Below are 27,719 nucleotides of genomic sequence, written 5' to 3' on the forward strand. Positions count from 1 at the left end.
ATTTACGCTGATGAAGGAGAACAGGCCAGGCACAACCCCATCCAGCTCGCTGCAGGGAAGCAATGTGGAGGACCTGGGGACAACTGTTCAATGTAGCACAATGGTGATTGCAGAGTAACACTAATCATGTATGGCTACTGCAGTGGTACTGGAGGAGTGAGAATAGAAAGTAATTTGATGAGAAGTGAATGCCAAGCTATTCAGTATCAATCCCAGATATAGGCCCATTTCATGGGCTGACAAATGGAACAGGCCGTGCTTAGTCAGAATGTTCTCTTTGCAATATAAAACTGATGGTCTCCAATAATAGATAATAGCATGGTGGGCGGTGGACCAATTAAGTAGCAGTGTGATCCATAAGAAGAATGTGAGTCCAGGTGGCACTTAGTGTCCATGAAAGCAGCGATGCTCTCTTCCGCTCTCTCCCAGTCTGTCTCGCTCTTTTCACTCGCTCCCTCTTCTCTCTCCTACCTCCTCCTCCAACGATGTCTCGCTCTCCCTCCCTCCTCCCACTCTGTCTCTCTCTCCCCCTCCTTCCTCTCTCTCCCGATGAGACACTTCACTTAAGGTGTGGTATGAGACCAATGAATCACTTGCCAACAACTTTTGCTTTATTCAATTTTCATAAAGCTGATTTTCTTCTCCATGCCTCGGTCTGAAATTGAATTTCCAGCACAAGGAGGATATACTGTAAACGAATACCTAGGCTATTTCTACCTATATCTACCCCACAATCACTGCTGAATAACAGAGTAAGATGATTATCTGATGTTTGACGGGAACTCATTTGATCTAAATGGCGTTTTTTTCTGGATGATAGCTGGGAAAGCTGTGTGGGTGTACTTAGAGGAAGAGAGGGATGGAGGAAGATGGAGAGGAAGATAGTGTGGTAGGATGGAGGGAGTAGAGGAGGCGAGAGTGCTCGTCTCCCAGACAATACTCTAATCGTTTAACTCTACACCCCTCTACAGCTCCCCATCGCTCTCTGTCACTTGTCAAATCGAGCCTTAGTCGTTCTTGTCTGAGCAGCCATTTCTCGGTCTGTTCTACTGTCCTCAGATCGCCCATCACAGACTCAATTCCCTTGACAACTCTCTTCAATCAGATAGGAAGAAACTTCAGCAGTATCAGCACCTGGCTCGGAGTAAGCCGAGCACCACTTTTTGTCAAACGCATTTCACAAGTTCCGGACAAACACAACGTGGTTTGATCTTTATATCAGGACTGCAATACGATCAGCTTGAAAATACACACTTTCAAAACGCTAACATTTAGCACTGACCAGCAACCCTCTGGTTAACTAGAAGACACATCGTCTCCCCTACCTGAGCAGCATACTAAATTGGGCCACTGAAGTTGTAAGCAAAGACAACGTGACCATATACATCGCATGGCAACAAATCAATCCGTAACAACAATGTCCAACTGCCAGCCCTGAGTGGTTGAACAGCGTATTGACAGAGCCAGTGACCTATAGCTTTTACAGTGGCCTGAACACCACCCTCATTACGATGACATTATGAGAGAGAAAACATCAAATCAAATGGAAGTAGCACACCAGAATGAGGTCTGCAGAGTGCCAAGATTCATAAAGAATGTAGTTAATCAAGAGGAAAGGCCTCTTAACCACCTTGTTTACAGAGTCACTGATAAGCAAGAGTAATTTCTTAAAAATATCTTCAACAGACAACTGTACTTGGAGGGTTAATTTAAACACAATTAAATCCACTTGACTGCCTTATGTCAGCCAATTTTAATTAGCCTCATCTTCGACAAACATTATTTATTCGTCATTATGAACTGGGTGGTTCAAGCCCTGGATGCTGATTGGCCGACAGCCGTCGTATATCGGACTCACACCACGGGTATGACAAGACATTTCTTTTTACTGTTCTAATTACGTTGGTAACCAGTTTATAAAAGCAATAAGGCACCTCGACGGGTTGTGGTATATGACCAATATACCACGGCTAAGGGCTGCATCCAGGCACTCTGCGTCATGCTTAAGAACAGCCCTTAGCTGTGGTATATTGGCCATATACCAGACCCCCTCGGGCCTTATTGGTTCATTACCCAACTCATGTTTGTTTAATGTCATGATTATTCAATAGCCCGTAAAGAAACATTAAGATAGATTATAGTTTTAGTTGTTTTGAATGGTTCCTGTTGGCAAGACTGTCTGTGTCCCAAATAGCACCCTATTCACTATATAGTGCACTACTTTTGACCTGAGCTCTGGTTTAAAAAAAGTAGTGCACTATATAGGGAACAGGGTGCCTATTTCTGATGCACCCAATGTGAACTGTTCCATTGAGATGAACTGAGGACATTGAGTTGAGTTTCATCCTAGCTGGGTTGGCACCAGGTCATTCTCTGTGGGAAGGTGAACGGAGCCAACGTTTCCACAGGCAGAGCATTATACTGACTGGCACCCAATGGAGAGCTAAGAACACACTGGAAGCGTATCAGTAGACCCAGCTCCAACACAGAAACGGAGGTCATTTCAATCACTACATAGGGCTGCAGTTGTGTTGGCAATTATAACACCTCAGTGGTTAGAGATGATTATGTACTGGACAAACCTGATTACTTAGGATGGAACGAACACACACACACACACACACACACACACACACACACACACACACACACACACACACACACACACACACACACACACACACACACACACACACACACACACACACACACACACACACAGCTTTATGACTAAATAAACATAGAAAATAAGTAGGCCTACACTAGATAGGATTCAAATCAACTGGTGACTGAAGCAAATATTGTCTCTCAGGTGATTCCAGTGAAAACATCGCATAACACCTGCCTTGGAGAAGGCATTACGTGTCACTGGTTGAAGTAACCCTGGTAATAACCAATCAGAAAACAGATGGAGGTCCAGCCACACACATACAGGGGTTGTCCTTGGAGGAAGCCAAGGTTGTAGCAGGTGGCTGGAGATGATTGGTTTATGGTCTGACATTTCTACTCATCCCCATTGGGAATGCAACCCATTCAATACAACAAGAACATAGCAGTCAGCAAGTTCACGTGTGTGTGTTCAAGGCGTGTGTGCGTTTAAGCGTATGTTTAAGCGTGTGTCCGCATTAGGAATCACGGTGTACAGTACGTAAGCCTGATGGTATTTGAGTGTGAGGAATGCACAAAGCCGTAACACTCGCCTCCCACCTCACAGCACTTCATCTGCCTCCATCTCATAGAGAGAGAACACTCAATAACTATTCCAGCTATGCTCCTGTGATCTCGCTTTGTGTGTGTGTGTGTGTGTGTGTGTGTGTGTGTGTGTGTGTGTGTGTGTGTGTGTGTGTGTGTGTGTGTGTGTGTGTGTGTGTGTGTGTGTGTGTGTGTGTGTGTGTGTGTGTGTGTGTGTGTGTGTGTGTGTGTGTGTGTGTGGCGTGCATGCAAAGCCAAAAAGCTCTTTGTCTCACTACAGGCCTGACAACATTATTTCAGTGCTCTCAGCGCTCTGGGCCCAGAGAACAAAGAGAGCTGTAGTGGATATAGAGTTCCCCCTTTAAACAGTGTCTCCAGGGTTACATTAATTGATCAATAGTTGGATTGATAGGGAAGAGTATGTGTCACTGTTAGCAGCTTAAATCACCCTCAGGTTGCTCACGATTTATACAACGGGAGGCTCTAATCTTGGACGCTGATTGGTTAAAACCGCATTCCAATGCCAATTTACACTGTTCAATCTCACTGCGCAATCTACTGTCTCATCAGCCCAGCCAGACCACTTATAAACTTGATCTCCACTGTAAAAAGCATCTAGACATTATCTCCCATTTCTTTCAGAATAGCAATAGGTTTTCAATAGCGGAGATTTGTATTTGAACTTGCTGTCTGTCTCTCTGACATTTGCAACATTGTTTCAATATTGACATTTGATCTCCAGCTGTCCCGTAGTAATGAACATGTCGGGCTCGGGAGTCAGGACAAGACAGACAGGCAGCTTTTCTCAGCCAGTCGAAATCATGAATCAGCATCATTTTTATAGACATATACAAAGAAATGTCAACAGAGAACAGGTCAAACGAAACGTAGTGCCGCTAGTTTGCAGACTTTCCAGCTTCAGTTTGAAGCGATTGTGTTAGCTGTGTTGTTGGTTAGCTCCTCTGAACTACAGTGTCCTGACGAGAGAGCACATGTTCTATGCCAGGCGAAATTGTGCATCATTAGATCATTGTTATGGATGTACCCAAATAAATGTCACTAGAAAACAGCTTAAACAAACGCAAATGCAGCTACTTCGCTGTTATTCTGGATGCACTGTTTGACGTGACTGTAAGTTAGCCGTAGTTGGCTAGCTAGCAAGGAAGGGATAAGAACATTGTAGCTAGTATGGCAATGGAACATTTAGAACCAAAAACTGGGTCTCTCTCTGTGTGTATGTGTGTGTGTGTGTGTGTGTGTGTGTGTGTGTGTGTGTGTGTGTGTGTGTGTGTGTGTGTGTGTGTGTGTGTGTGTGTGTGTGTGTGTGTGTGTGTGTGTGTGTGTGTGTGTGTGTGTGTGTGTGTGTGTGTGTGTGTGTGTGTGTGCGTGCGCGCGCGCACGCACTGGGAACAGACAAACTGCAGGTTTTTAATTGCATTGACTGTCAAGACCTCTGACAACTAGGCAAAGTAGTGGGAGAAATCCTCTTGGCTAGTTATCCTAATCTTTCAGTTAGACGTCTCATCTATCTTGTGCATTTCTGATGCAAGCGTCTATTCTTCACTGATAACATTGGATGGCAAGGTTCCGTCTCATCACAACGTCAGTTCCTATTGCCTCGTATCACTCTTGAGTGTCGACCATTAAAATAAAATGAAAATAATGAAAATTGCATTATCTTGCCTTTTCGCGCCATTGGAAATCCTCTCCAATTCTCTGTGAGTATGAACATCTTAGTTTCTACCAACGGAGATTAATTCATTAGCCTAATAAGGGTGAGAGTTCTACCCTATTATTCCACAGTGAGAATTACCAGAGATCAGCTAATCCTAGAAAACCCCTGCACTTCATATTGAATTAGTCCTTACCTCCTCTGACCTTGGAAGAAGATGCTTCAATGCCTGAACAAAAGCTGCTTCAATACCGGAATTTCTCCTCATCGATCACACCAGCTTTCCCTTGCCTGATAACGAATAGCCTAAGGGATGCCTTACAAAACAAAAGTCTCCTGTATTAAACATACTGTTTACAAATCACCATCCTTGAGAAATCATTGCTAACCGGAGAGTGTAAGTGCGTGAGGTAGTCAAGCATTTAACAGTGTTTCATCCGCATGAATCACATGAGGTGAGACGCCTCTGTGGAGGCACACCTAGAAAACAGCAGAGAAGAAAACACACGCACACACACACACACACACTACTTAGCCCAATGTAGAGATTGTGTGTGCCACACCGCCTCTGTGCACCCCTAGAAAACACCAGAGAGATGCCCTGTCTTACGCACACGCATACACACACACACGCGCGCACGCACAAACACACATACACCCCCACACCCCCACACGCCCACACCCCCACACCCGTCCACCCCCCCACACCCCCACACGCCCACACGCCCACACCCCCACACCCCCACACCCCCACACACACACACCCGTCCACCCACCTACACACTTAACCCAACTCACCGAGTGTGTCTTTGATGTTTTTCACCAGCGAGGCCTTCTTTAAGCTGTTTTTCCTCTCCACATAGTTAGAGGGTACGTAGCCGGTCCGGTTGGAGGCGTTCCTCACCCTCCACCAGGTCTTACTGTCATCCAGGAGCCACAGCCGCTCGTTTTTCCGGATGTCAAGTTCCTGTTCCTGCTGAGCCGAGTAGTCCCACTTGGCTATAACGATCACCTCCTCCGTCATTTTTCATGGAGTCCTTCTGGAACAGAGAGAGACACAGAGAGAGACATACTGTTAGGCCAGGGTGGGGTTAACAGCAGGGCTGTGACCATGCCCTTATCACGATATTCTTTCCATGGCAAAAATTCTTTAAAAACGATGTATGTAAAATATTGTGAGCTATAGCTAGGACAATAAGTACATGTGACTCTGGATGACGACATGATGATGTTCGTTTACAATATTAGCTCTGTTTTCCTAAAGAAGTCAAATCCACTTTGTGTTTTGTTTCCTTGCCACGATACTAAGGAATCGTCCCTGCCCTAGTTAACAAGGCACTTAACACGCGAAAATGCACACACAGATGAACACCAGCAATACACACGCATTAATAAAATAATGAGGTGAGCCGTTTCCGTGCAACCCTAGAAAAACACGAAAGAGAGAGAGAACATGTTTCTCACACACACACGCACATACACTCTGAAGCCAATCTCAGAGGGATGGTGCCATCCACCACTATGGTCTGTGTGTGTCTCAGACTGACTGTGTGCAGGCCTTGTCTTGGCACTCGCGTGCCTGTTGTTGTAAGACATCTGGCAGAGCGGAGCCTCTCTGCCCTGTAATCCAGGTTGGCTGAGACCTACCTAGTGTGTGTGTGTGTGTGTGTGTGTGTGTGTGTGTGTGTGTGTGTGTGTGTGTGTGTGTGTGTGTGTGTGTGTGTGTGTGTGTGTGCGTAAATGAGTATGTGTGACACTCAGGACTCGAGGTAAGTAATCAAAGGAACCACTAAGCTGGGAGTTCACACTTTACTTCCAAACCACAGAAGAGCCTCTCCCTTTTACCAGCTTCTCTTATTCATCTTAAATGTACTGAATTATTCAGTGACACACTGAGCAGAGGACTGTTCTATGTTAAATGTGTCTATAAAACACGGCTTATGGAAAGAGGGAGGGAGGGAGGGAGGGAGTAGAGAAAGAGGAGGGAGTAGAGAAAGAGAAGGGAGTAGAGAAAGAGAGAGAGAGAGGGAGGGAGGTAAGGCAGCCAGCACCTGCAGGCCTAATAAGGAATAAATCAAACAGATCCAGGAGATAACTAGTGCTGCTGCACACTGGGGGTAAACAACACAAGGACTGGTGTCTATTCATGGAGAGGGAGGGAGGGAGGGAGGGAGGGAGGGAGGGAGGGAGGGAGGGGAGGGGAGGGAGGGGAGGGAGGGAGGGAGGGAGGGAGGGAGGGAGGGAGGGAGGGAGGGAGGGAGGGAGGGAGGGAGGGAGAAAAAAAACAAGAGTGAGATACCAAGATAGAGACATTAGGGACATGGGGGGGAGTAAAAGAGATGAGAAGTAGAAAAGAAGACAGTGAGAGAAAGAGAGAGAGTGAGAAAGAGAGAGAATGAGAAAGAGAGAGAGTGAGTGAGAAAGAGAGAGAGAAAGAGAGAGAGAAAGAGAGAGAGAGAGAGAGAAAAGAGAGAAAGAGAGAAAGAGAGAAAGAGAGAAAGAGAGAGAGAGAGAGAGAGAGAGAGAGAGAGAGAGAGAGAGAGAGAGAGAGAGAGACAGAGAGAGAGAGAGAGAGAGACAGAGAGAGAGAATATGGAGTGATCTCTTACTGGATGGTGTCTCCAGCAAGACTGTGTGGTGTCCGAGAGATATTGCAGTGACAGGCCGTTTTTCCTTCCAGGGCCAGTCAGAGGTGCGCTCCCACATCGTCCTGACACCCTCCACGGGGATGAGGCTGTGAGCCAGCCGGCACCGGAGTCCCCAGCCCTCTCACCCATCACCCTTCAGCGGGACGGCCTTGACAAGTCAGGGAGGGAGGGCTGGGGGGTTCCAGGCGCCAAGCAAAAATGATAATGCACACACCTCAGAGCTGCCACACTAACCACTGGCCACTTCTCCGCCTGACTGAGACCGCCTTATTCACAGTTCATACGGTCTTTCTTTTCAACTCGGAAGGACAGTTTCGCAGACCCAGATCAAACTCTTCGAATAAAAAGCACGCGTGCCTCGATTGAAAGTGCTCTTTAGTCTAAGAATAGGTTTAACCAGGGTCCAGGAAACAAGTATGTGGGCCTGCAAGAGTTGTGTCTTTACTGATTCGCTGTTATTTCTACAGCCCATTGAGTTCGATATGACTCAGTAAGGCTACAGTAAAGAACCTCAGTGACCCAGCAAGAGAAAGCCACTATTGTCTGAGAGTGATGATGTCACACTGCTGGAATTCTTTCCTCTCTCATCCATGACCGTAGGGCAGGAAGAGCCTGATAAAGGCTGTCAGTCTTCTCTCATCAACTGGCAGGGTTAAAGACACAAACAAGTGCATTATTTTCAAGCAGAAGTTGCTTTTGGGCCTAATGCTGAAAACAGATATGCAAATTGCAAAGCCGTAAAACATATTAACCTCAACGCATATTAAACCATCTTTATTGACTTTACAGTTTTAGTTCGTCAACTAGACTTCTGTCTGATTGTACCCTAAGCTCCTTTTCTTTAAAAGACCTTGTAGGTTTTATCCCAAGCATTGGATGATTCCGTGGGAAAGTCAACCTAAGCATATACAAATAAAGTTAGGCATTTCCAAACTAAATTACATTCACAATTATGCTTAAGGTCTATACGTTGCAGTTCACCATTTTTTTTTATACCAGTTTAAAGAGGAAATTGCATGAATTTTGACCATTACAGAGTAGGAGGCCAAGTCTCAAAAAACGTTTTTTACACTTTCGTATTTCATGGCTTTTAGAAAGGACTCACAGAGCTTGTTCTTCCACTCACAGCTGTCAACCAGTGTTAGTTATGGATATGAGGTGTTCATGAAGCAATACAGAACAAATGTAAGTGTCTTGAGTTTTGTTTGCGTGTTCTACTGTCTTGTAAATATATGACATTATCGCGATACTTAGGTGCCTATATGATTGTATTGCAAATTTCACAAATTCTATATGTATTGCGAGTCAATACTGTGATTTTATTGCGATTCCACGGTCCAAACATATTGTTCACCATATGTCTGCTGCAGACGGACAAGAGACAGGTAATGTAACGGTCATGAGAAAACAAGTTTGGCCCTCTATTTAAAAAAGAAGATGGAGAACAAGCTATGAAGGAAAAACATTTGGTTCAGATACAGTCAACTAGCGCAAAAGGAATATTGCGATAGTCAAAACGATACAATATATTGTCAAAAATATTCTCGATATGTAAGTGCATCAATTTTCCCCCATCGCTACTGATGTGATATCTTAGCTTCAGAAGCTTTTGCATTCACCAGATTTAGTGTGCTGGTTCTGAGAAGTATTCTTCAGACTTTTCCTGAAGCAATTGTTGATATCTTGAATAAATGTATGTGTTCTAGCTAAGATTCTCTTGCCAAATATATGCTGAAGTGAATTTCTCATACATGGCAGTACTGTTTTTTAGACAGAAAGATGAGAAGAGTATTTATCAACAATCTGTTAAAAGCCCTGGAGTGACTTTTCAACTGAAAGCACCCCAAAATATAAAGACTTCATTCAGTGTCCAGAAAAGTGGATTGGCAGTATCTTGGATACAAATCATATTGATAAAGAGAAAAAAAGATGATGTATTAGGTTCTGGTGCCTGGCCTTGTACACTATATTCAGACTGCCTGTAATTATACAATCATGATGTACCATGTACTAAACCTCAAAATGACAAACGCGTTAAGATAGATTTTGAGCCAAGAAATCTTTAAGATTTGAATGTCTCTATAAGACATCCATAACGGAGGGCGTAACATCCATAACGGAGGGCGTAACATCCATAACGGAGGGCGTAACATCCATAACGGAGGGCGTAACATCCATAACGGAGGGCGTAACATCCATAACGGAGGGCGTAACATCCGTAGCGGTCGTTTTCCCTCTCTAAAGTAATCATGTAAATGACAATCTTTTCAAAATGATCGTTATGGATAGCAATGGCTATCCGTGTTTTGACCTGAGACGTACAAACTCAGCTAGGTTGTCGTCTTGTTCCATCACCACTCCGCTCTGTTTGCTCACACCCTGTTCAGCTCGGTGTGCATTGGAACGCCAGCATGGTGCCGTGGTAAGTTCTTCAGGAGATATATCATATTTCATAAAAGGGAAATAGAACATTGCGCACACCTTAAATCAGTCAAAACAGTTATGGTAGAGTATAGGAATCTGACAACACGGAGAAATAACTATAATGCATTTTCTTCTCAGAAGATGGAGACAAGCTGTCCGAGGCTTATTCAGGAGGGTTTGGAAGATCGTGACCTGCTCTGGCATCTCAGAAGAGAACTGAGACAGAAGGTCAAGATCTCAGCCTCATCTAAACACACACACACACACACACACAGTGGTCTACAAAAATCACTATTTCTCATTGTGCATCTTATGTATATTGTGCATTTCCACAAATATAATACTGAACTGAGAGGAAGGTTAAGAAGGTATTATTTAAAGTTATTATTAAAGTCTTTAATAGATCATTAGGGCACAAAGCATGTATAAAAAAAGCATTATTATACCCAATAGCAGAGAGTGCTTATGGAGGTCAGGAGAGCAGAGATTACCCTAGAGGGGATAGGATCAGGAGGCTGAGGAGGACGTGGACCAGTTTTCAGTGTATTTGCATAAATGTGCAGCAGGGTCGGAGCTGCCTGTAGAGAGAGATTCCTAACGAGTTTAACCAGGCCCAATTTAGCCAATTCCTTCATCTCCATCTCACCTAGCTCTGTAATCCAATTTGAGGATCCTTTTCATTCGTCTGAGAACCAGGAGAGAAGGGGAGGAGAGGGGGAGACTAAGAGAAACATGGGGGGGTGAGAGAGAAGGTTGGGGTGAGTAATACAAATGGAGAGGGATAGAGAGGGGGCAGAAAGACAGAGAGGGAGAAAGAAAGAGTGATGTATTTCATTAGAGAAAGGAGGACAAGAGGACCAATGATGATCAATGTGAAGACCAGGAGAGCGACTGGAAGAGAGGCTCGTCACCATGCCACTGTATGACTCAGTATGAGAGCAGCAGAGTGCTATAAAGACAACCACCTCAAACGGGAAACCTGTATGACTCAGTATGAGAGCAGCAGAGTGCTATAAAGAAAACCACCTCAAACGGGAAACCTGTATGACTCAGTATGAGAGCAGCAGAGTGCTATAAAGACAACCACCTCAAACGGGAAACCTGTATGACTCAGTATGAGAGCAGCAGAGTGCTATAAAGACAACCACCTCAAACAGGAAACCTGTATGACTCAGTATGAGAGCAGCAGAGTGCTATAAAGACACCCACCTCAAACAGGAAACCTGTATGACTCAGTATGAGAGCAGCAGAGTGCTATAAAGACAACCACCTCAAACGGGAAACCTGTATGACTCAGTATGAGAGCAGCAGAGTGCTATAAAGACAACCACCTCAAACAGGAAACCTGTATGACTCAGTATGAGAGCAGCAGAGTGCTATAAAGACAACCACCTCAAACAGGAAACCTGTATGACTCAGTATGAGAGCAGCAGAGTGCTATAAAGACACCCACCTCAAACAGGAAACCTGTAGATCCAGACGGGGATGCAGTGCAGAGCTTCCAGTACGGACTGGATTAGAGGCTATAGGAGCAGGCAGTGCAGAGCTTCCAGTCACGACTGGATTAGAGGCTATAGGAGCAGGCAGTGCAGTTTCCAGTCCCGACTGAATTATAGGTTATAAAAGCAGGCAGAGCACACAGAGGCCCAGTAAGGCACAGAGGCTCAGCACAGTTCCCAGTGCCAGCTGTGCTCTCTGCTCCCCCTTCAACCCCCCCTGCTGGCTGGGTGGCATGTCTCAGCTCACCTAGGCCTAACCAGCCCTGACAGCAGGGACCACTGCCAGGGTACCATGTCATGCCATGCCAAGGGGAGGGCATGTGAGAAGTGTGGAACTAATAGACTAATTTTGTGTGTGTGTGTGTGTCAGGGTTTCTGTAAACCTGTAATAGCAAAAACAAAATACAAAAGCTGAAAAACAAAATTGGCACCAGCCAATTGTCCAGGAGAAGAAAAAATCCCATTGTGAAAGAATGGTTTTTATCCTATTGATTGATGTAAATACTAGTCGATGTAAATACATTTGACTGGTCATGCGTATTGGTCTATAGGTTCATTAGCATAATTTAGTGGTATTAAATTGGTGCGCGTGTACAGTATATTCGTTACGTATCTCATTTATTTCACGCGTACAGCATACAGAGTCTTTGAGCGGGAAATCTGTCAGACAGCGCGAGAGCTGCTGCTACAGCGTCTCAAAACAGCAAACGCACAGACAACGGAAGGCAGGCTTCTTCAGCACGTCACACACCACTTTGCAATGAACTGGAGGGAGTATGCATTTTGAAAACATATACTTAATTGTTTGAAACCTGAACGTTTTCCTACATATTATGAGGCATGCCTTACCTTGCTTTAAAGTAGCCTAGCCAAAATGTTGACCATATCCGTGGAGGCAATTATTTTATATAACTTTATTTAATTATCCAGTAGGCAAAGGCACAATCCTAGTCATTTTAGCAACCCATGCCAGTTGTTGCATGTTAGATCTCCCCTCTTCGAACGGATATTTTCATCTCTGTCACTTGAAACTGCTTGCACCTGTGGTGCGCTATTGACTGGTGTTTTCCCGCTATTTGCATTATGCTTTGTCACATTGCTGCGTTTATAATGTATAGAAATAATGGTTTATCAACATTTTAAGCTAAACGTTCTGATCTGTTGCATTTATGTCGCCTAGGCCTACTGGTTGTATGACTTTGGAATCTATCATCCCACAACTGTTCCTCCTTCTGAAAAGTACATGTGGACAATTACTCTAAAATCTTCAAAGTGCGCATCAGAATTTGGTGAGGACCGCACATTGTTGAATCCTGTCGAATCCTATAGACTTGCATGTTCTGTTAATGTGAATTACAATAATCTTAACGTGATTATGAGCACCGTGGGTGGACGCACCCAATGCATATGAGTCCGGTAAATTAAAACGCTGCAGGCCACATTTTCCTAACTGAAAACCCTGTTGTGTGTGACAGGAGACAGGTAGTCCCTAGGCTCCACTCTTTCACAACCACTACATGAACTACTCTGTCATTCTCTGATCTCTAATAGGTATCCTACAGCAACCAAGTCTGATGGGACACCTGAGGTGAAGTAGAGTCTTCAAGCACACCACTCCTCCCCATACAGTTATACAGACATTTTTAACCTATTTGAAACATCTGCTATTGAGCCACCCATCAACCCCTGCAGATAGCCTAGAAGCCAGCTAAGCTTCTCTGGGCCTCTCTCAACACAAGGATGAATAACTCATGTCCTTGAGGGCCAGAGTCTGCTACCTTTCCTTATTGCCTTTGAATGAGTGCTACATTTACACTTTGCCTGGGAGCAACAAAAAACAGGATTGTGGTCCTGGAGGACTGGAGTCTATTGCTGTGCCTCTGTCTGAACACCTGTTCTAACACTGCGCCTACAGCTAGAGTCTACACAGACCAGAAGGATGAGACATGCAGAGCCAGAGCTGAACACGGCAGTAGCCCGAAAGGCGGCTTCCATTTTTATTACAGCAACATAATGCTCAGAGCGTGGTGTACAGCAGCCAAAAACACTGCACTGGGGGGCAAAGAGAGGGATCATTCTACATCTGGAAAAGCGAGGGGGGGGGGGGGGGGATGATAGAAAGATGAAGAGAAAAATAGAGAAAAATATCCTCCATCCATAAATGTCCATTGAGCATGAGGGAAATGACATTTAGACAGGCTGAGTGTGCTGATGCCCAGACAGACAGAGTAATCCCCATCGTCATCATCGTAATAATAAATGCCCTTGGATATGTCAGCCTGGGATGTGATGAATTCATTTCTGCTCTGCTGTCCAGACTCTTCCACAATCCCGTTGAGGGATTGTGGACAATCCCGTTGAAGACGCAGATGGTTAAGCTAGCAGAATGTGTGTAGATTACAAAATCAACACATCTGACACAACAGTTAAAGTCAGAAGTTTACACACACCTTAGCCAAATACATTTAAACTCAGTTTTTCACAATTCCTGACATTTAATCCTAGTAAAAATTCCCTGTTTTAGGTCAGTTAGGATCACCACTTTATTTTAAGAATGTGAAATGTCAGAATAATAGTAGAGAGAATGATTTATTTCAGCTTTTATTTATTTCATCACATTCCCAGTTGGTCAGAAGTTTACATACACTCAATTAGTATTTGGTAGCATTGCCTTTAAAATTGTTTAACTTGGGTCAAACGTTTTGGGTAGCCTTCCACAAGCTTAAGTTGGGTGAATTTTGGCCCATTCCTCCTGACAGAGCTGGTGTAACTTAGTCAGGTTTGTAGGCCTCCTTGCTCACACACGCTTTTTCAGTTCTGCCCACAAATTGTCTATAGGATTGAGGTCAGGGCTTTGTGATGGCCACTCCAATACCTTGATTTTGTTGTCGTTAAGCTATTTTGCCACAACTTTGGAAGTATGCTTGGGGTCACTGTCCATTTGGAAGACCCATTTGCGACCAAGCTTTAACTTCCTGACTGATGTCTTGAGATGTTGCTTCAATATATCCACATAATTTTCCTGCCTCATGATGCCATCTATTTTGTGAAGTGCACCAGTCCCTCCTGCAGCAAAGCACCCCCACAACATGATGCTGTCACCCCCGTGCTTCACGGTTGGGATGGTGTTCTTCAGCTTGCAAGCCTCCCCCTTTTTCCTCCAAACCTAATTTTATTTTTTTGATTTCACCTTTATTTAACCAGGTAGGCTAGTTGAGAACAAGTTCTCATTTACAACTGCGACCTGGCCAAGATAAAGCATAGCAGTGTGAACAGACAACAACACAGAGTTACACATGGAGTAAACAATAAACAAGTCAATAACACAGTAGGGGGGAAAAATGAGTCTATATACATTGTGTGCAAAAGGCATGAGGAGGTAGGCAATAAATACGCCATAGGAGCGAATAATTACAATTTAGCAGATTAACACTGGAGTGATAAATCATCAGATGATCATGTGCAAGTAGAGATACTGGTGTGCAAAACAGCAGAAAAGTAAATAAATAAAAACAGTAAAGGGATGAGGTAGGTAAATTGGGTGGGCTGTTTACAGATGGACTATGTACAGCTGCAGCGATCGGTTAGCTGCTCAGATAGTTGATGTTTAAAGTTGGTGAGGGAAATAAAAGTCTCCAACTTCAGCGATTTTTGCAATTCGTTCCAGTCACAGGCAGCAGAGAACTGGAAGGAAAGGCAGCCAAATGAGGTGTTGGCTTTTGGGATGATCAGTGAGATATACCTGCTGGAGCGCGTGCTACGGGTGGGTGTTGTTATCGTGACCAGTGAACTGAGATAAGGCGGAGCTTTACCTAGCATGGACTTATAGATGATACCATTATGATGGTGATTATGGCCAAACAGTTCTATTTTTGTTTCATCAGACCAGAGAACATTTCTCCAAAATGTACGATTTTGTCCCCATGTGCAGTTGCAAACCGTAGTCTGGCTTTTTTATAGCGGTTTGGGAGCAGTGGCTTCTTCCTTGCTGAGCGGCCTTTCAGGTTATGTCAATATAGGACTCGTTTTACTGTGGATATAGATACTTTTGTACCCATTTTCTCCAGCATCTTCAGGAGGTCCTTTGCTGTTGTTCTGGGATTGATTTGCACTTTTCGCACCAAAGTACGTTCATCTCGAGGGGGCAGAACGCGTCTCCTTCCTGAGCGGTATGACATCTGCGTGGTCCCATGGTGTTTATACGTGTGTACTATTGTTTGTACAGAAGAAGGTGGTACCTTCAGGCGTTTGGAAAATGCTCCCAAGGATGAACCGGACTTCTGACTTCTGAGGTCTTGGCTGATGTCTTTTGATTTTCAAGCAAAGAGTAACTGAGTTTGAAGGTAGGCCTTGAAATACATCCACAGGTACACCTCCAATTGACTCAGATGATGTCAATTAGCCTATCAGAAGCTTCTAAAGCCATCAATTTCTGGAATTTTCCAAACTGTTTAAAAGCACAGGCACAAACTGTACCATTTACACAAACAGGACTTTATCCAAAACTGTCTTGATAAAAGGTTTGATGATTTGGCTTAAGTCTGCATATTGTTGCTGTGCAGGCCACAGTAGTAGAATGGTGTGCACTAGCTTGTGGCTTCCCAGTCTAGGAGAGCTACAGAGAGCCGGGTTTAGCCATGCTCTGGTTCACAGAGGAGCAGACAGACAGGTCCACTCCGGTGTGCTGCACGCTGCAGGCTTAAGTGTAGGTACGAGGGGTAAGTGTGTGCAGACTGTGATGTTCAGCACATTAATACGGTTGTTGGCATGAGTGTCAACAGACAAAATAAATACTCTGGGAAGGGCCATAGTCAGACCTACATCAGCACTCATGTAGGCTAGTCCACTAAAAACTTTTCCTCACATCCCAAAGTACCGTACTCTAGGGACATACCTGCTACAGTAGGGAAGGCTAGTCTTGGACATGCACATGGACACACACACATAGATCCAGGCACTGGTGGAGGTGTTGAGTGGTTCATTACTTTGTGCAGATGAATCTGCTGCTCTCTGAGCTAGAGACTACTCCACCACTGAGAGACTCAGTGAAGCATTAGACCGGGTCTTATTGGATGGTAAAACGCATTCTCCATTGTTCTCACATGGTTGAGGTTGAAACTCTATAGGCTCTTATGGATTGATGTCATACTACAGATTTAAAAATGGTTGTTTTATATTCGACATTCATGTGAATAAAATTTAAGTGCAGGCTATTTCTGTGCTGGCTTACAGTGACTGAACTGGGAACTGTCCCTATACTCACTGCTGCACCATGAGCACCGCTCCCAAACTGCACTTCCCTAAGAGAGGCAGTTGTGTTCAGACTCAGAGCAGTTTTGACCTACTAAAATCACTACATTTCCCCTTGCAGTTGAGACCCGGAGACCAGCCAGTTTTAGAGAATGAAGAATAAGTAATGTGATGATCCAACAGTATTCAGCCCACAGTACCATGCTGAATGGCTTTTATAAAAGGTCAACGTTTTTAATACAGCTCCTCTCTTTCTCTCTCTCTCCCTCCCTCTCCTCACCGCGCAGCAATTTCTTAATTGAAGTGAGGTTCGGTTTGGCTTTTATAACCCATAAATGTCTCTGAGCGCTCCCATTTGCCTTTCTCAGTTGTAGTCTATTAAAGATATGGATCTCACTACCAGCTGTAATATGAAGGTCTTATCTGTTCTCGGTTCTCGCCGATTCTCTTTGCATTTCTAAAGCCTGTCCTTGAATAAGAGGAAGGCCAAAGACTGCAAATTAACAAATGATGTTATTTTTTTATTAATTATTTTCCTTTAGGGGCTACATTGTGGTGTTTTGTAATATTAGTTTGTCGAGGCTGTCTGATCAGACACAGCCAACATATCAACACTAGGCTGGTTCAAGACGATTTTATTTTCTGTTTAACTAGGCAATCGAACCAGGGTCTGTAGTGACACCTGTAGCACTGAGTTGCAGTGCCTTAGATCGCTGCGCCACTCGCAGACTGACAACTGTTTTTGTTGCCGTTTAGTGACCCTGTCTATCTGTCGGTGCCTGCCTGGTTAGCACTGGTCTGTAGAGGCTGTTTGTGTTATGACAGCTCCCATGGTGCTCTCTGGACCTGGGGTCACCGAGGTCATGTTTCTGACTTCCTGTGTGCAGAGGTCCGCTTGTATTGCTGCCACGGTCACTTCCGGTCTCCCCAGGGTCGTCTCCTCCCCTCCTCCGATGAGTCCCTACTTCCCTCCAGGGTCAAGTCTTTCCCAGCAGCTGGTCCACAGCAGACCGGAGTCACATGGTTGACCCTGGGCCAAGAGAGCACAGTGCAAACTGACACCACGGCACTGTTTACACAGGCAGCCAAACTTGGATATTTTTTCCACTAATTGGTCTTTTGACCAATCACATCATATCTTCACATATCAGATCTTTTAAGAGCTCATCTGATTGGTGAAATGACCAAATCAGTAAAAAAAATAAAAATAATAATAATTAAAAAAGGATCAGAATTGGGCTGCCTGTCTAAACGCAGCCCACTAGTATCAGAAGACAGACCAGAAGAGGCTGGCTGACACACATTGGCTGCTATAAGGCCAGGCCTATCCCATATTGGCACAGCTGTGGTTTAAAACACAAGCATACACACTTTCATTAGACCTCTATCGTAATATTGAAGAGGCACAGAAATGAAAAGAGCCGAGATGACACATATTTCTACATCTAGTATCTCAGCAGAAACAGAAGTATACTAAGGGATTTATAATAACTTTGCTTTGCTTGACACATAAACACACATTTTGATCTCAGTGTAAGTGTTGAGGAATGTTCTCGGCTTCGCTGCCTCACTTGCCTGCTTCCTTAATGACAAAGATTAAGGAAGCAGGCAAGGAAGCTTTAGTAGGAGTGAAAGCATTGCTGCCAAGAGGCAAATCAATTCTAAAGCTGGGGACATTTGTTTGCATGCCAGCCAGCCGCCAGCTCCTCTGTGATCAATCTCACTGTGCCTTGTGTTGATTTTACAACCCAGCCGATGCCATTCCCCTCAACCTCAATAGAACGGACAGAGTTCCAGCTCGTTTGAGGAACAGAATGTCTATCATTGTACAGTGCTGTTACAACCGCTGCCAAACCCAAATAAGTTGACCTTGGACTCTGTCTTATATAGTGCTCTAGGGTAGTGGAGGGGAAGGCGGATTCTCTCCATCTCTGTCTCCCACTCAGAGTCACAGCATTCCCATGATTTCTTTACACTGGGGACCAAAAACCAAGACCAATAGTTTGTCATGACCATGTGGCCTGACCAGTTATAGTCACTAAAATATGGCTATTCCGGCTATACTTTGAGGGTGAACGCAGCAGTATCCCCTTAAAAGGAGGTAATCCAGTGACGTCCAGGGAGTTTACTGTTATTGCACTGTGAGGCTGAACAAGTATAAGCCATTCAAATTGCCACTGTGACTGTGGAGAAATGATTATACACAGAACAAAAAATGTAAACAACGTGTCAAGTGTTGTGTCCCGTGTTTCATGAGCTGAAATAAAAGATCCCAGAAATGTTCCATGCACACAAAAAGCTTATTTTTCATCCCTGTTTGTCAGCATTTCTCCATTGTCAAGATAATCCATCCACCCGACAGGTGTGGCATATCAAGAAGCTGATTAAACAGCATGATCATTACACAAGATTTCCAACTTCCGGCGCCGAAAAGAGATGGCCGCCTCGCTTCGCGTTCCTTGGAAAATATGCAGTATTTTGTTTTTTTATGTGTTATTTCTTACATCGGTACCCCAGGTAATCTTAGGTTTCATTACATACAGTCGGGAGGAACTACTGAATATACGATTAACGTCAACTCATCATCGTTCCTACCAGGAATATGACTTTCCCGAAACGGATCCAGTGTTTTGCCTTCCACCCAATACAATGGATCTGATCCCAGCCGGCGACCCTGTGCGACGCCGAAAAAGGGGAAAACGAGGCGGTCTCGTGGTCAGGCTTCGGAGACGGGCACATCGCGCTCCACTCCCTAGCATACTACTCGCCAATGTCCAGTCTCTTGACAATAAGGTTGATGAAATCCGAGCACGGGTAGCATTCCAGAGAGACATCAGGGATTGCAACGTGCTCTGCTTCACGGAAACATGGCTAACTCAAGGGACGCTAACGGAGTCGGTGCAGCCAGCTGGTTTCTTCATGCATCGCGCCGACAGAAACAAACATCTTTCCGGTAAGAAGAGGGGCGGGGGGGTATGCCTTATGATTAACGAGAAGTGGTGTGATCATCATAACAACACACAGGAACTCAAGTCATTCTGTTCACCTGATCTAGAACTCCTCACAATCAAATGTCGACCGCATTATCTACCAAGGGAATTCTCTTCAATCATAATCACAGCCGTATATATTCCCCCCCAAGCAGACACATCGATGGCCCTGAACGAACTTTATCTGACTCTTTGTAAACTGGAAACCACACACCCTGAGGCTGCATTCATCGTAGCTGGGGATTTTAACAAGGCTAATCTAAAAACAAAACTCCCTAAATTCTATCAGCATATCGATTGTGCTACCAGGGCTGGGAAAACCCTAGATCATTGTTATACTAATTTCCGCGACGCATATAAGGCCCTCCCCCGCCCCCCTTTCGGAAAAGCTGACCACGACTCCATTTTGTTGATTCCAGCCTACAAACAGAAACTCAAACAACAAGCTCCCGCGCTCAGGTCTGTTCAACGCTGGTCCGACCAATCTGAATCCACGCTTCAAGACTGCTTCGATCACGCGGATTGGAATATGTTCCGCATCGCGTCCAACAACAATATTGACGAATATGCTGATTCGGTGAGCGAGTTCATTAGGAAGTGCATTGACGATGTCGTACCCACAGCAACGATTAAAACATTCCCAAACCAGAAACCGTGGATTGACGGCAGCATTCGCGTGAAACTGAAAGCGCGAACCACTGCTTTTAACCAGGGCAAGGTGACCGGAAGCATGACCGAATACAAACAGTGTAGCTATTCTCTCCGCAAGGCAATCAAACAGGCTAAGTCCCAGTACAGAGACAAAATCGAGTCGCAATTCAACAGCTCAGACACAAGAGGTATGTGGCAGGGTCTACAGTCAATCACGGATTACAAAAAGAAAACCAGCCCCGTCGCGGACCAGGATGTCTTGCTCCCAGACAGGCTAAACAACTTTTTTGCCCGCTTTGAGGACAATACAGTGCCACTGACACGGCCCCCTACCAAAACCTGCGGGCTCTCCTTCACTGCAGCCGAGGTGAGTAAAACATTTAAACGTGTTAACCCTCGCAAGGCTGCAGGCCCAGACGGCATTCCCAGCCGCGTCCTCAGAGCATGCGCAGACCAGCTGGCTGGTGTGTTTACGGACATATTCAATCAATCCTTATCCCAGTCTGCTGTTCCCACATGCTTCAAGAGGGCCACCATTGTTCCTGTTCCCAAGAAAGCTAAGGTAACTGAGCTAAACGACTACCGCCCCGTAGCACTCACTTCCGTCATCATGAAGTGCTTTGAGAGACTAGTCAAGGACCATATCACCTCCACCCTACCGGACACCCTAGACCCACTCCAATTTGCTTACCGACCCAATAGGTCCACAGACGACGCAATCGCAACCACACTGCACACTGCCCTAACCCATCTGGACAAGAGGAATACCCATGTGAGAATGCTGTTCATCGATTACAGCTCAGCATTTAACACCATAGTACCCTCCAAACTCGTCATCAAGCTCGAGACCCTGGGTCTCGACCCCGCCCTGTGCAACTGGGTCCTGGACTTCCTGACGGGCCGCCCCCAGGTGGTGAGGGTAGGTAACAACATCTCCACCCCGCTGATCCTCAACACTGGGGCCCCACAAGGGTGCGTTCTGAGCCCTCTCCTGTACTCCCTGTTCACCCACGACTGCGTGGCCATGCACGCCTCCAACTCAATCATCAAGTTTGCGGATGACACTACAGTGGTAGGCTTGATTACCAACAACGACGAGACGGCCTACAGGGAGGAGGTGAGGGCCCTCGGAGTGTGGTGTCAGGAAAATAACCTCACACTCAACGTCAACAAAACAAAGGAGATGATTGTGGACTTCAGGAAACAGCAGAGGGAGCACCCCCCTATCCACATCGACGGGTCAGTAGTGGAGAAGGTGGAAAGTTTTAAGTTCCTCGGTGTACACATCACGGACAAACTGAATTGGTCCACCCACACAGACAGCGTTGTGAAGAAGGCGCAGCAGCGCCTCTTCAACCTCAGGAGGCTGAAGAAATTTGGCTTGTCACATAAAGCACTCACAAACTTCTACAGATGCACAATCGAGAGCATCCTGTCGGGCTGTATCACCGCCTGGTACGGCAACTGCTCCGCCCACAACCGTAAGGCTCTCCAGAGGGTAGTGAGGTCTGCAGAACGCATCACCAGGGGCAAACTACCTGCCCTCCAGGACACCTACACCACCCGATGTCACAGGAAGGCCATAAAGATCATCAAGGACAACAACCACCCAAGCCACTGCCTGTTCACCCCGCTATCATCCAGAAGGCGAGGTCAGTACAGGTGCATCAAAGCAGGGACCGAGAGACTGAAAAACAGCTTCTATCTCAAGGCCATCAGACTGTTAAACAGCCACCACTAACATTTAGCGGCCGCTGCCAACATACTGACTCAACTCCAGCCACTTTAAAAATGGGAATTGATGGAAATTATGTAAAAATGTACCACTAGCCACTTTAAACAATGCCACTTAATATAATGTTTACATACCCTACATTACCCATCTCATATGTATATACTGTACTCTATATCATCTACTGCATCTTGCCATCTTTATGTAATACATGTACCACTAGCCACTTTAAACTATGCCACTTTATGTTTACATACCCTACAGTACTCATCTCATATGTATATACCGTACTCTATACCATCTACTGCATCTGCCATGCCGTTCTGTACCACCACTCATTCATATATCTTTATGTACATATTCTTTATCCCTTTACACTTGTGTGTGTGTGTAAGGTAGTAGTTGTGAAATTGTTAGGTTAGATTACTTGTTGGTTATTACTGCATTGTCGGAACTAGAAGCACAAGCATTTCGCTACACTCGCATTAACATCTGCTAACCATGTGTATGTGACTAATAAAATTTGATTTGATTTGATTTGATTTGACAAGTGCACTTTATGGTGGGGACTTTAAAAGGCCACTAAAAAGGCCACTAAAATGTGCAAATTGTCACACAACATAATGCCACAGATGTCTCAAGTTGAGAGAGCATGTAATTGGCATGCCGACTGCAGGAATGTCCACCAGAACTGTTACCAGAGAATTGAATGTTAATTTCTCTACCATAAGCCACCTACAACTTTGATTTAGAGAATTTGGCAGTACGTCCAACCGGCCTCACATGCCCTCGCCCTCCACATCTTCACCTGCCGGATCGTCTGAGACCAGCCACATGGATAGCTGATTAAACTGTGGGTTTGTACAACCAAAGAATTTCTGCACAAACTGTCAGAAACCATCTCAGGAAAGCTCATCCGCGTGCTCGTTGTCCCCACCAGCGACTTGACCTGACTGCAGTTTGGCGTCGTAACCGACTTCAGTGGGCAAAAACTCACCTTCAATAGCCACTGGCAAGCTGGAGAAGTGTGCTCTTCACGGAATAATCCTGGTTTCAACTGTACCGGGCAGATGGCAGACAGTGTGTATGGCGTGTGGACGAACAGTTTGCTGATGTCAACGTTGTGAACAGAGTGCTCCATGGTGGGGTTATGGTATGGGCAAGAATAAGCTATGGACAACGAACACAATTGCATTTTATCTATGGCAATTTGAATGCACAGAGATACCGTGACGTGATTCTGAGGCCCACTGTCGTGCCATTCATCCACTGATATCACCTCATGTTTCAGCATGATAATGCACTGCCTCATGTCGCAAGGATCTGTACACAACTCCTGGAAGCTGAAAATGTCCCAGTTCTTCCATGGCCTGCATACTCACCTGACATGTTACCCATTGAGCACGTTTGGGATGCTCTGGATCGATGTGTACGACAGTGTGTTCCAGTTGTCGCCAATATCCAGCATCTTCGCATAGCCATTGAAGAGGAGTGGGACAACATTCTACAGGCCACAGTAAACAGCTTGATCAACTCTATGTGAAGAAGATGTGTCACGCTGCATGAGGCAAATGGTGGTCCACAACCCTACCTTTTTTTAAGGTATCTGTGAATAACAGATGCATATCTGTATTCCCAGTCATGTGAAATCCATAGATTGGGGCCTAATGAATTTATTTCAATTGACTGATTTCCTTATATGAACTGTAACTCAGTCAAATCTTTGAAATTGTTGCATGTTGCGTTTTGTATTTTTGTTCAGTGTGAATTGGCACACTGAGCAGTTGTCACACATCTGAAGGCAGAATGCCTGCAGATAGGAATGGATTATTGCAGGTATGTGTGCGCGTGTGTGTGTGTGTCTGCGTATGTGCCGTGTGTGTCCCCGTGTGTGTGTGACAGGATTGAGCTGGGCTTGCGTCATCCCTCCACACAGAGAGAGAGAGTGTTTATGGGAGCGAGGCGCTACGGGAGAAACATCCTGTGTAGCCTGGGATGATGGTGCGTTGACAGTACGGCAGCACAGTGGAGATCAAGGTAGTTTCAAATCACCGTCTGTCCGCTTCCACACAGCCAGGCATCCATCCAGCTAACAAGGCTTCCAGCAAACAGGGACAAGCCTATCTTATCTCCCGAAAAATTATTCTACCTCCCAAAGTTTTCTTCAAGCTCGACTAGGGTTGCACATCTTGGGGAATATTCAGGAGGAAGACATTTTCTGTGGGAATTAATGGGAATATATGCAAATGGTTATTAACACCATTTAAAATGTGGATGTTTTTTTGCATTGGATATATTTACCATATGGAGACAGAAACAGAAACCTTTTACCTTATCATAAGTAGACATAATTGCAAATTATTAAATCCTTCCAATTGAAATAAGAAACACAATTTAGTTACGAATTGAACTTTAATTAAATGAGTTGCCTCCTCACATGGGATGATTTCACTCAACAACAAAAGAAAGGGAATATTGAATGATCCCCAATGATCCATCGCATCTCCCAAAAACGTTTTCAACAAACATCTGTAAAACGATAGTCTAGAAACTAAAGATTTGGTTGTCTTCCTCAGAGGGCATCCATGTCTCCTCCCTGGACCTCCTCTTGAACATCAGACTCTGAGGCCTCATCTTCACTGTCACTTTCCAACCTTGTCAGGCTCAAAAAGCCTCAAATTTGCCTGGATGGCCACCAATTTTCTAACCCTTGTATTGGTCAGCCTGTTGCGCGCTTTGGTGTGTGTGTTCCCCAACAAGGACCAGTTGCGCTCTGGGGTGGCTGATGTTGGTGGGATTTGGAGGATGATGGAGGCAACAGGGGAAAGAGCCTCAGATCCACAAAGTCCCTTCCACCAGGTGGCTGATGAGATATGTTGGCACGACTGCAATATTGCATCTCCATCCAAAAGCCCTTGCTTGGAAGTGTACTTCGCCAGACGGCCAAGAACCTTGCCCTCATCCAGGCCAAGGTGGCGAGACACGGTAGTGATGACACCATAGGCCTTGTTGATCTCTGCACCAGATAGGATGCTCTTGCCAGCATACTTGGGGTCCAACATGTACGCTGTGGGCTTCAGGCAGAAGTCTTCACACTTTTTGATGTATTTCAGAACTGCAGTTTCCTCTGCTTGGAGCAACAGTGAAGTGGGGCAGGGCAGTACGGATTTATTTTCTTACATCTGCAAGCAGAGTCTGAACATCAGACAGGATGGCATTGTCTCCCTCAGTCCGTGCAATGGCTACTGCTATAGGTTTCAGGAGTTTCAGGCTGCTTACCACTCTCTCTCAAAATACATCATCCAGGAGGATCCTCCTGATGGACCTGTCCAAATCGACAGACGGTGATATGGCCATTTCTTGGAGAGACTCCCCCCCCCCCAGGAGACTGTCAATCATGATGACAACACCACCCCAAAGGGTGTTGCCGGGCAGCTTCAATGTGGTCCTCAAATTCTTCTCACTTTGCTTGGTGAGGTAGATTGCTCCTATAACTTGATGATCCTTCACATACATAACCATTTCCTTGGCTCTCTTGTAGAGTGTATCTATTGTTTTCAATGCCATGATGTCCTTGAGGAGCAGATTCAATGCATGAGCAGCACAGCCAATGGGTGTGATGTGAGGGTAGGACTCCTCCACTTTAGACCAAGCACCCTTCATGTTCGCAGCATTGTCTGTCACCAGTGCAAATACCTTCTGTGGTCCAAGGTCATTGATGACTGCCTTCAGCTCATCTGCAATGTAGAGACCGGTGTGTCTGTTGTCCCTTGTGTCTGTGCTCTTGTAGAATACTGGTTGAGGGGTGGAGATGATGTAGTTTATAATTCCTTGGCCACGAACATTCGACCACCCATCAGAGATGATTGCAACAGTCTGCTTTCTCTATGATTTGCTTGACCTTCACTTGAACTCTGTTGAACTCTGCATCCAGCAAATTAGTACATAAAGCATGTCTGGTTGGAGGAGTGTATGCTGGGCGAAGAACATTCAGAAATCTCTTCCGATACACATTGCCTGTGAGCATCAGAGGTGAACCAGTTGCATACACTGCTCGAGCAAGACATTCATCAGCATTTCTCTGACTACGTTACTCCGTCGAGTCAAAATAACCTCTGATTCCAGGAGGACCATGAGCTGTTGCTATCGATAAGGTGTCTGATTCATCATTTTCACCTTGAATAGAAGTAGAGGGACTTTTGTCAGAGGTTGCTTGTTGTGACCGCTGAGGGAACTTTATGCACTTGACATATGATTTGGCACAGTATTTGCAAATGTACACAGCTTTTCCTTCTACATTAACTGCAGTGAAATGTCTCCACGCATCAGATAGTGCCCGTGGCATTTTCCTGTAAAGATTAGAAAAAAGTAAGTAAAAAACAAAACAAATACAATTCCATGAACTAACACTCCTCACTTAGCAGGCTCAAGCAAGCTAAAACCCACATGGTAGCAAAAACTAACTAGATATAAATGGTTAACAAATTAGAAATTATTTAAACACACTTTGCTGTAGGCTACTATTTACTAGTTAACAAAAAAATTATGTATGTCATATAACATATATTCACCCCACCCAGTATTGTAATCAAATCTTACCAGAAAGCATGTAGTCCTTGGCTCAGACAGTGTAGTAGTGTGGGCTCAATAGCATCTCATTAGTGTGCAAGATCTTGAGAATCAGCTGTACATGTGATGGAAGAATGCACTGTGCATGCAGAGGGTTGCAATTCCATTGAATTGGGGATAGTTTAACCAAAATATGCCACAAGACCTAGAATTGTCTTATGTGTATCCCACAAAAAAGGTCCACTGTTATAAGCTAACTTTTTTGATGAATTTAAGCCAAATTCCCCAAATTCCAGGGCTTAACTTCAAATGAAACATTTCCGGAAGAATTCCGGGAAATTTACCAGAGAGTTTCTGACCTTTTGCAACCCTAAGCTTGACCCACTTAACTATAGCCTGGTTCCAAATCTGTTGTGCGTTTGGCTTTACAATGACCATATGTGAGTTGGCAAGACAACACAAACAGATCTGGGACCATCAGGCTATCATTACACATGGTAAGTAGGACTGCACTACAATTGTGATTTTTTTAACCATATATATTGTGATTTTACCAGCGATTTATATTAAAACACTTGGATGAACTGTTGTAATCATATACATAAAATGTGTATTCTGATTCTATGGTTGGTGTTGTTTGGCATGATAACTAATGACAAAGCCAGGTACAGTAGAAGTTGTTGTGACAGGGTAGGAACCAAAGTGTTTGGTCAGTTTCCCAGGGGACCCTTACTACATTTGAATGTTACATTCATGGCATTTTTTTTAAATGCAGCCCCGTGCGATATGGATATTGCACATGTCAATATTGCAATTTAAATTAAATGTGCTGCCCTAATGATAAGCATCACTTAATTTCACTATTAGCCTACAAATCATTCATTTATGTAAGAGATTGAGTACATAGGAGCCTATCAGACCCCAATGATGTTGACCTGTCCCACATTTCAGATTTCACCCAAGCCATTTGAGGACATGTGAAAACCTTGGTGGCTCTGAGAAAACAGCCATTTAATCCCAAACAGATCTCTGAGGCAGCTGTGGGAAGATTAGCATTGACCAACCACAGTGTGTGTAGCCTGTTGGGATGAG

At 44.8% G+C, this 27,719-nt stretch overlaps 1 protein-coding gene across 2 annotated transcripts in view; it reads right to left on the minus strand.

The window, feature by feature from the left end:
- The window catches only part of LOC139566276 (cytoplasmic protein NCK2-like), a 55,326-nt gene that overhangs the window by 5,460 nt on the left and 22,147 nt on the right, over positions 1-27,719 (minus strand). Inside the window, exon 2 of one of the 2 annotated variants that reach the window (XM_071387342.1) lies at positions 5,663-5,901. In XM_071387342.1, coding sequence (XP_071243443.1) covers positions 5,663-5,888 — 226 coding nt within the window. In that variant the 5' untranslated portion in view covers positions 5,889-5,901. Of the gene's footprint in view, positions 1-5,662; positions 5,905-27,719 lie in introns of both variants that reach the window. The other variant, XM_071387341.1, reaches the window with a different exon arrangement.

The sequence above is a fragment of the Salvelinus alpinus genome, chromosome 38, assembly GCF_045679555.1.
Source record: "Salvelinus alpinus chromosome 38, SLU_Salpinus.1, whole genome shotgun sequence".
Taxonomy (NCBI): Eukaryota; Metazoa; Chordata; class Actinopteri; order Salmoniformes; family Salmonidae; genus Salvelinus; species Salvelinus alpinus.